The following is a 10588-nucleotide window of genomic DNA, read 5'->3' as shown; positions in this document are numbered from 1 at the left end:
AAAAGGTTCTCAAAAACCGTCAAAATGTGCTACATTTCGCCCAATTTCAACAAATTGCATTGATTTCTACAGTATGGGTATGGGCCCAAAACGGCAGAAAAAAACCCACCAAATGGCCGTTTTTACCCGCAGACGGCCATCCCAAGTAGCCCAATTGGGCGGGTAATCGCCCAATCTGGCAACACTGCCCGCATCACCAACTCTGCAGGTTCACTAGCCTCTTCTTCCAGGAACACATTCATCAGTAATTTGCATAACCGATGGTGTAACACCGCCATGCATCATTACCACCAGTCACACAGATTTTCAGCTCTGTTTCCTCCCCGTCCATCCATCCGAGCAATTTGCATGAGAGCGTGAAGTTTGTCCCACATGGCACACCGTATCCCCTTGCCCTAGCTTGGGATGAGCACCAATGGTCTTCACACGAAAGACCATTGTGAGAGAGAGAGAGAGAGAGAGAGAGAGAGAGAGAGAGAGAGAGAGAGAGAGAGAGAGAGAGAGAGAGAAAGAGAGAGAGAGAGAGAGAGAGATTACGACACACTTATATAACCCAAAAGGGTTAGTGGACCACATGCATGTGGCATGGATGCTGTATGCAAGGCCGTTGGCAGCTTTGGCCAGGCCCGAGACAAAGTAATCTAAATCCAAATACATACAATGCAATACGGACCCAATTCGAGGCCCCCTCTTTGCCTGGGCCCCAGACAACTGACCCCTTTGTCATCAACCCCTGTTGGCTTCAATTGCTGTATGAGTGAATGTATGTCGTGCCCAGGGAGGCATGATATGATATGCCTTCATGGCACAGTTTACATAACGGGCTCCTTGGTTTAGCTGCTGTCCCACCACAACCTTGAGCTGTCCAGCCCCAATTTAATCAATGATAAGTGTGCAGCATGGATTCATGAGTGTAGCCCACCGATTGGGGTAGGCTGCTGTGCAATCAACGACCAGTGAAATTAAATTGCATTATAAATCAGAATGTATTGCTTCAGCAATACACCAGAGCCTGGTCATAAATAATGGTGCAGGAGCGTTGTCGGTTGACATTTAGGCCTACTGTACACTATTCTGTCCTATTCTATTCTGTCTTGATTCTCTGGACTGATCTTGTCTTCCTTATATAATGCAAGTCATTGGTGACCCTGGCAGTTGGCAACTCTGACGCAGTAGTCTACATACTTATACCTGTATAGGCTTACATTGTAATGTGCCATCTCTCTCAATCAAATAACGTGGGCCTTGATAATCCCTTTGTTTAATTTGGTAGCCTATCCTTTCCTCTATGTCCATGCAAGCCTATGGGACAATTTAAAGTGATGTGTCAGGGTCATCTATCTTGATTAAGGGTGATCTCGCAGTGGAGTTAATCTGTTCACAGAAGAGAGATTATAGGAGCACAGCCTGAGTTCCCTGGTATCTTTCCATTGAGAGAAAAAGGAGGTTGGGGAGGAGAAGGGGGGTTAAATCTCCTGCGCCCTGGTTGGCTATAGCGCTGGTGACATTCCCGCCTCCTGCAGGCAAGGCTGGGAGTTGCGGAATCCCGTGACGTCAGGCCAGGCCAGTTGCCCCGGTTACTGTGAGTGATGTCAGTGCCTCGCCTCCGACACCACGTGGTCCGTATAAAATAACTTGCCCGCTCAGGCAGTGTCAGGCAGTGGCGCTTAACGTTACATCGGTTCGCAAGAGAGACCCGTGTGCGGTGATTGACGCTCTTTTGCAATTGGAATATACGGAGCGCGCTACTCAAGACAAACATTCCAGACTCGGATTATACTGACCCTTAACCATGGCTGTGACAGAGGCTAGGTGTGACTTGACTTACTGCAAAATGCGTGGAGTTATGGCAATTCTAACTGGTATGTATGACAATTTATAACGACATGCGGAATGGTAGTTGCCTTATTTCTTAAATCGGGGCTGATGGCGCATAATATGCATTTTGCGCAGCGCAAAACTAGGGCAGTGCAATATTGTTGAATCGTTTGCAAACCCTTCTGTCTTTAGCCTAAATTAAAGGACGTTCTTGTGTAATTGTCTCATGCCGCCAGCCTAATGGTAGTGCACTAACCAACCGGTGCGCTCTTGAGGTGCCCTAATTCTAGAAAAGCACAAATTGCACAAGTCACTAAAATCCACATTGATCAATGCTGGAGGGTGTTGATGTTTTCGCTCAGTGTTGTTGTCAAACGTTGATTTGACATTCATTCTGCAAACTATGAATTGAGCTGGGGAATCCACGCGCGCGCACATCAGGCGGCTGTATGTGATCCATATTCCCCTCAAGCTCCAGCCGCATTGTTATTCAAGAATGGTTGTAGTATCATATGAGTGACGTACTGGACTCCCCTTTGACGCACATGCCTTTCTTTTCTTTTCCACCTGCAGCCTTTATCAAGGAGAGGAAGATGGGCTTGAACGACTTCATCCAGAAGCTGGTGGCTAGTCCACATATTTGCCAACAGTAAGGAGCCTATTCTCTTTGATCTTATATAACTGAAACTTCAGGGGCATTTAGGCAAACATGTACAACCAGTGATCACATGCGACGGCTATAGCAGGACACAACATCTGATTGGCAAGCCAAAACATTGTCTACATAAAATACAGTACATGTCACATATGTAATTCAAACACACTTATTAGCATGTTAAACAACAGGTCAGTAGGGCGCAATGTACAAGCTCACTAATCCAAACCACGCGCGCGTCTCTTAAAATGGCCATGTCCAGCTCCATTAATAGACCAAATCTGCGTCCAGTGATGCTCAGCCAACAGCTCCTTTCATGTCAGTCAAGTCTTGACCGTCGCTGGAGCTGGAGCTGGCCCAATAAGCACATTTGTGAGGCAGCAAATCCGGCATGTACCCTAGACGGGGATAACGCCGTAATGCAATTAAAGCGCGCCACCATACATTGCAATGTTTGGCTTTCCTGTCTGATTTGGCCGCTGTGTTGTTTGAGGGACTTTTTAAGCGCAGTTGGTGGGAGCGCCGTGGAAATTTCCCACCACCTCATCATCTGTCACCCCCAACTGTCGCAGATTTATGTCCCCACTCACGCAAGCAGCGCCGCCGAAGTCTGACTCAGACCTCCTCAGATGTTACTGGCAGTGGCAAGCCAGGCGCGTTTTATACAACCCGCATTTAACCAAATTCCTTTCTCATGATTTGGCTCAGCATTAAAACGCCTATCTCTTACATTGCACACACCTGTACAAATTAGTCATAGTCCTGTATCTTGTGAAATAACAACCAATGGCTAGAGATCGGTCATACCTGCCGAATGCGAAGCCGATTCAGTCACGACGAGATCAATGTGGAGCGACATTGCCGCCCTGAGGCGAAAAATGCAACTGCACTGCTAGAGTAATGATAATGTTTTGAGAACGGTACACCACGTGTACCACAGCATGGCTTGAAAGAGTGCTTGGTATTCATAAACAAAGAAATGAAAAGAAATAAAATGCAGGGCATGTATAATTTACAAGTAGCCTATTTTTAGGCTAATTGATAACAGCAATAATAATAATAATAATAATAATCTCTCTCCCTCTCTCTCATCCTCAGTGCTGTTGTAGAAACATTCCTGAAGATGGATGAAAATCAGAATGAAGCAAGGCGAGGTTCCCATACAGTAAGTAACTGTCTTTCTATAGAACCACAGCTAACACATGCAAGTGTTTTTTTCAAGTGTTTTTTTTGTTTGTTTTTTTACCATAGCATTTATTGCATAGACGCATTGACTAAAGTGTTGTCATTTGTATTCCCATTTTAGCTATTCTATGGACCCAGGAGCTCTCTTGCAGAGGAGAATCAGTAAGTCCACTTTTCACTATTAGCCAAGGTCACTTAGGAAGTTTATGTTTTGGCTCTTTTTACTCTGAAAAAAAAGAAAACACTTGCTCTCTTAATGGTATCTACTTGTAGGCCTATTATTACTCTATCTCTCTCTTCTCAAGAATGAGTCTGAGATTGTGCAATGTTAATACACATGAAGCGAACCCAAAGAGCCATTCCAGTTCTGATGTAGTAGCACATGCCTGTCACTTGAATCTCATCTGTCCTTCACATCACCAATTATAAGTCGTAACGCTCTGTTCCCTCCCCGTTATCCCCAGGGTCAAGCCGTGTGACTTTGACTACCTGAAGATCATCGGCAAAGGGAGCTTTGGGAAGGTGCTCCTGGCTCGCCACAAGGAGACGGCCCAGTACTATGCCGTCAAGGTGCTTCAGAAGAAGATCATCTTGAAGAAGAAAGAGGTGAGCCTCAAATACGTAACATGGCATGCAGGGCTTGACACTGGCACCTGCCAACCGGCCAAATGCTGGTAAAACTTGGCTGTGGCTAATAATACTTTCGGTGTCACTAGCCGCTTTGGCTAGCAGCTTATTCCTTGGTATGACACATCATAGCGTATTTTCTGTTTTTTGCCCCTTGTGTATCAATTGTTTATTTAAGTTCAAGAAAAAGCTCAGTAACTCAGATTCTATTTGATTTGCAGTATTTCTTCCATGTAGAAAGCTAGACACTCATTTTGCTTTAGTACCTCATATTCTGAGGTCAGACGCAGACCATCATGATAAGGAAAAAACAATATAGAATCTGTGACTAGTGGAATACCTGAATGGCTAGTGACATGACAAAACCACTAGCCACAGTGGCCGGTGGGATAAAAAAGTTAATGTCAAGCCCTAATGGCATGACACGACATGCCCTCATTATACTACACTGCCTTACACTTCTCTACACTTAGCCTATGTAAAGCAAGCAGGCCCGCCACTGGGCATAGCCAGTCAAAGGTGGTCGCCTACTGTAGGGCACCAAATATCTTAGGGGCACCATAAGGCCAAAAGTCCCACAGAATTAGAATATCAAACTAAATAAAACATTGAACTTAACATCGACAATGATTATTCAAGGCCACTCAGTAGATACATAGGTACTAGATTGGCTATGCTGATCAAATGCTAATTTCTAAATGCACCAAAAGCTCAGCCAGGTCACCAAACTAAATTGACCAGAACCGGCCCTGAAAGCAAGTTCCAGAAGAGGACATTAAAATACCAGGAAGTCTCAATTCCTTGGTGGCATGTCAGAGAGCATAAGATCTTACCAGGGCCGTGCCTGTAACATTAGCATTATGATGTTGAAATTACATTAACATTGTATCACCATTCAAAGTATTGGAGAGCCACCACCAAAACATACTGTACGAGAAACTCTGCATAACCACTGTGACCCGTTGGTTACCATTCTTCAATGAATGAATGGTTCTCATTCTCAGATTTCGGGAAGTTGGGGTAATGGATTACAGTATGTGATTGCAGAAAAATAACCTTATCTTCTCTTCCCCCCCCCCTCAGCAAAAGCATATCATGGCGGAGAGGAGTGTCCTGATGAAGAACGTCAAGCATCCCTTCCTCGTAGGACTACACTACTCTTTCCAGACCACAGACAAGCTCTACTTTGTCCTGGACTATGTAAATGGAGGCGAGGTGAGTGGCTTGGCTTGCCAGTGAGCAGTAGAGAGCATATCTGCAGAGAAGGATATTGTTTACCCTAAAAAGAAATCACAATGGACATCGCATTGCATTTATTCAAAGTGACAAAAGAGGAAAAGAGATGCATATATGCTGTTTAAAATAGCTTGTTTGAATAATAATTGATGAAAAATACAGAGAATATAAGGAGAACATTGTTTCAAACGTGAGCTATTGTTTAAAACGTGGACTTATTGTTTTATTTTCTTTCCTCTCAGTTGTTCTACCACCTCCAGCGTGAGAGAGTGTTCCTGGAGCCCCGTGCTCGCTTCTACGCCGCCGAGATCGCCAGCGCCCTCGGCTACCTCCATTCCCTACACATTGTTTACAGGTGTGTACATAGATACGTAAATAAATTCAAGTATACAGTATCAGCATGTACAGGGTCACCGACAGGGGGGTGTGGGTGTTGGAGGACAAAGGGAACAGTTGTCCCGGGCCCAGAGAGAGAGGGGGCCCAGAATTGGGTTCTCAGTAAATTGTATGTATTGGGCTGGGGGGCTCTTTCAGACGGCTTTGCCCTAGGCCCAGCCGAAGCTGTCAGCGGCCCTGAGGATGTCAATGGGTATGCATACCACCACTGCCCCCAGTGGATGACCGTGGTCTCTACAGTCTAGAAGTTAATACCGATGACTTCAGAGTCTTAACAAGGGATGTTCTTTTCAACCGGCGGAAACATGTGGGTCATAGCATGATGACTGACTGGCTTTGTGTGTGTGTGTGTGTAATTTCAGAGATCTCAAGCCTGAGAACATCCTTTTGGACTCCCAGGGCCACATCGTCCTGACTGACTTTGGCCTTTGCAAGGAAGGGCTGGAGGCAGACGCAACGACCAGCACTTTTTGCGGAACTCCTGAGGTAAACATTCAGTTTGACCTTCAATTCTAGTCCTCTCGTTCTAGGAAGGTGGAATTGTTCATATCTTAAGAATCACAATTGTGATACAACAAGTGCGTAAATTGACTTTACTCTGTCTTTTCAAAAACAGTACCTTGCTCCAGAGGTTCTTCAGAAACAAGCATATGACCGCACAGTGGACTGGTGGTGCCTTGGCTCCGTCCTCTACGAGATGCTGTATGGGCTGGTGAGTGGAGATCCCTTATTGGCTGAAACAACAAGTTGTTTACAATGAAGCCCACATTATATTTGTTTATATATAAGATCATTTAGTTACAGTAAGGCTAATATCACTTATATACTCACAGCAAGGTGCATATCATCATAAAAGCTAATTGAAACAGTAATTCCCATTCATGCTATGAATTAGACTTGTTACTTACTAGTGGTGAAACATCATATTTATTTATCCCTCTTTCTTCCTCAGCCTCCATTTTACAGTCGTAATACTGCCGAGATGTACAACAATATCCTGAACAAGCCCTTGGTGCTGAAGCCCAATGTGTCCAACGCTGGGCGAGAGCTCTTGGAGGGACTGCTGCAGAAGGACCGCACCAAGAGGCTGGGAGTTACGGACGACTTTGTAAGTGAACACAACCCACTGACTAAACAAGCTCTCTCTCTCTCTCTCTCTCTCTCTCTCTCTCTCTCTCTCTCTCTCTCTCTCTCTCTCTCTCTCTCTCTCTCTCTCTCTCTCTCTCTCTCACACACACTCACACACAGACACAGACACACACACACACACATACACACACACACAATACAAACACATAAGTGATTGTGCTTCATTTTCCTTTTCAGATGGAGCTGAAGGTCCACTCCTTCTTCTCACCAATCAACTGGGACGACCTCATGGCACGGAAGATAACGCCTCCTTTTGTGCCCTCAGTGGTAAGTCAGAGTTGTAGTACTTCAGCATTATTCTATGCTCACAGAATTTCAGTTGCACAGTTACAAGGCTTCCACGCACCTAATCAGAGACACTAAATTTAGTCTGCAACGTACAGTATGTTCATTTAGTAAGGAATACTGTATGACTATTTATGTCAAAATGAACAAAACTAAATCAGAGAAAGTATATTTGCGTTACTTCATGGAAAGTACATTAGCTGTGTATACGTAATAAAAAAGCCTGCTTTGACCAGATATCACAGTATCTATATTCATGCATATTTTTCTCATACTATTCTATATAGTATATAGCACATGATGTTAATGTAATGTGTGTTATTTTTTCACCTCTGTCACAGAGTGGCCCAACGGACCTGCGCCACTTCGACCCCGAGTTCACCCACATGCCCGTGTCCTCATCCCTGGCCAACACTGACAGCTTGCACATCACCGGCAGCATGAAGGAGGCCGCGGGAGCTTTCCCAGGCTTCTCCTATGGGCCCACCAACACCTTCATGTAGGCCCAGAACACCCAGCTGCAAAACCCAGGGTGACCTCTTGAACCTTGACCCTGTGAACTCTGACCCAACCTCTCTGTCATCACATCACCCCCTCTGTCCTCAAGAGAACTCTTATGTGTAAGGGTGCATGGACTGGAGATCCCTCCTCTAAGTGATCATGGAGCTGCAATAAGTCTCCTGACCCAATCCCTGAGCAAAAGTGGTCAGAGGCCCCCTTGCTCGGTGCATACAGACTCCCCGAGTCCCTGCCCAAGTGATCAGATTTGCACGCCTCCTGAAGTCCTCCTCCTCCAGTAGAGATCAGACCTTCGGCTCTCCATCTCTCCATTCCCACCTGCACTCTCTCTTTGGCAAGAGGACGGATGTTGGCTGCAGTGACAGCAGCAGTAGCAAGAAAAAGGGCACACATGGGGCACACATGGGGCCATGACAGGGGCAGGAGTTTCCAATGGCGTCTTTCCATGACCTTCCCACTGATGCCTTACTCTCCTAAAGGCAATAGTTTTAAAAACATAACCCAACGGGACCATCCTGTGCCGTAAACAAACAGGCACACCGAATCTTGCACAAAGACAAGTGGTAATAATACTTTGTAAAAAAAAAAAAAAAGCATGAGGACTACCTTACGTCTTTTTGAAAACCAACAAACAAAAAGAAGAGAGAAAAGTCTAAATATTACATCGCGGAGACATGCAGTTGAACTGAGTGGAGGAGTGCCAAGTGTGATATCACGTGTGGACATGTGGGGGTGGGGGGCGGCTGTTTACATTCAGCTTTTCCCGAAAGCGGACTGCTAAAAGTGCCTGAGTGTAACTAGGCAGGAGTGGCTTTGAAAGGAAACAGGAATTAACTGCATTCATTCAACTCTGACTGCCCAGGTTTTATTTTGTGATCAATAGTTGACACTGGTGTCAGCTGTTTGCGATGTGTTTATTTGTTGTCATTTTAGGCTTTGCAAATGATCAAGATTTGTACATGTTCTTCTTCAAATATATTTTTTCACGTGGCACAAGTTGTTATGTTGTTACATATGCTTTATTATTTTTATGTTGATGCTTTATTGCACTCTGGGAGACGAGGGTTAGGACAAGTGCTGCATTTTGGTCTTATGCAATGAGCAGAAAGGTCTTACGTGAACCAGACCATTGACATCCTAAAACGCTCATATCATATCCGCAAGGAATGGAATCTCTACTATAATTCAATAATTATCTGACCTGCAATGTTCATTTAGTCAATTTATTGATCAATGATTGATTTTAATGTTTTGTATTGACTATGTGGTACATAAAAAATCCTGCTCTTCCCAGCTGTTTTAGCTTTGAGGATTCAAAGAGTTGCGCAGTGAATGGTACTCCCGTTGTAGTTGTTCTCCTAAAACATTGTCCACCAAAGTCTTGTTTGTCAGGTCATAATTGTTCATGCATACTCATAGGGTTTTGTCTGTTTTCAACAGCTGAATATTATAGACCGTGGAATATTGTAGTTTTAGTTCTGTTAAACTATATCATGATAATTATATATTTTAAATTCTGACTCGACTACCACGTCATTGCACTTGTACTGTCCCATGTTTCTTCCTTTCACCAGCACTTTCACACTACTACTGTCTACGTGTTACCTTAGCGTGTGAATTGCTTGTGAAACAGGAACAAAAAAAAAGAAACATTATCATCTATTAGAAATTGGGAAGTACACTATATTTTCTACCAGCAATAGTAGTAGACTAACCAAATAGGCTCTGTGTTTTCATCAAACTTTTCAGTAGCTTTCTGCAATGGAAACAAACCACTGATTGTACTGAAACCACTATACATCGCTGTAGAATGACAAAAAAATGCAGGTGGTTTTGAGAGAACTTTTGAAACGTCTGTGTCTGCTGCAATGTGTGCCTAATCATAGGCTCTAGGACTTAATCCTACAGTACATATGTATATATCTATTCTTTTAGTTCATCTGCTGGCTGATGAGAGAAACCGTAATGCTATGCAGCATAAGGTACTAGAAGAAAGAACAGACACGCTACATAATAGAGTGGTATTAACAACAATATCACTATATTGAATGAGTAAAGATGACCTGAAATAATGATTATACATTTCTCTTTGTTTTATGATTCAATTGGCCAATGTTCATCAACTTGATACTCTCTCTATTCTCTTCATTGGAAATGACAAAAAACAATGGTAATACTGTTCTAGTTTATTTTCTTCCATATTTGGAAGTTGTTCAAACTTTGTTTTATATTATTTCTTCATGTATATTTATTTACATGCCATCTATTGTACATTTTAAAGATCACTGTAAATAATTCCTATGAAATGAAAGTCATACATTTGAAATGAGATCTACGAAAGCAAAATAAATTTTTAGGAACAAGAAGATCATCGTCTCTTGAGCTTCCTATTGTTTGTGCTTTATTCAATTTTATAAATATCTTCATGTTTGTGTATTTCTAACTAACACATTCAGATGCAGGATATGTAGGCCTACACATCCTTCAAGAAAATAAGACAATATTTGACATTGACAGATGTGTAAGCAGAAATCAAAAGGCTTCAACCAAGAACATCATTGATCTGCTAATTGGATCTTCATATCAAGAGTTCAGATGCAAAACCCCCTAACTCCATTTCTGAAGACCTACACTTCTATATTTTTAGAGAACCCCGTTATTGGTTTGGTTTACATTCATGTACTTGATAATACATATAAATAGTTATTTTACATAAAT

General features: G+C 43.2%; 1 protein-coding gene across 1 annotated transcript; it reads left to right on the top strand.

Annotated features, from left to right (window-relative positions):
• Positions 1-1659: 1659 nt before the first annotated feature.
• Positions 1660-10236, top strand: si:ch211-195b13.1 (STKc_SGK domain-containing protein). Its single transcript, XM_063185680.1, has 12 exons — positions 1660-1862; positions 2392-2467; positions 3572-3638; positions 3780-3820; positions 4123-4264; positions 5369-5500; positions 5764-5876; positions 6280-6403; positions 6534-6629; positions 6870-7025; positions 7244-7333; positions 7693-10236. Exons 1-12 carry the CDS (start codon positions 1793-1795, stop codon positions 7852-7854), a joined length of 1269 nt encoding a protein of 422 aa, XP_063041750.1. The 5' UTR covers positions 1660-1792; the 3' UTR covers positions 7855-10236.
• Positions 10237-10588: the final 352 nt, after the last annotated feature.

Source organism: Engraulis encrasicolus, chromosome 20 (assembly GCF_034702125.1).
Source record: "Engraulis encrasicolus isolate BLACKSEA-1 chromosome 20, IST_EnEncr_1.0, whole genome shotgun sequence".
Lineage (NCBI taxonomy): Eukaryota > Metazoa > Chordata > Actinopteri > Clupeiformes > Engraulidae > Engraulis > Engraulis encrasicolus.
The sequence above is the reverse complement of the archived record's forward strand: the minus strand, read 5'-3'. Positions and strand labels throughout refer to the sequence as shown.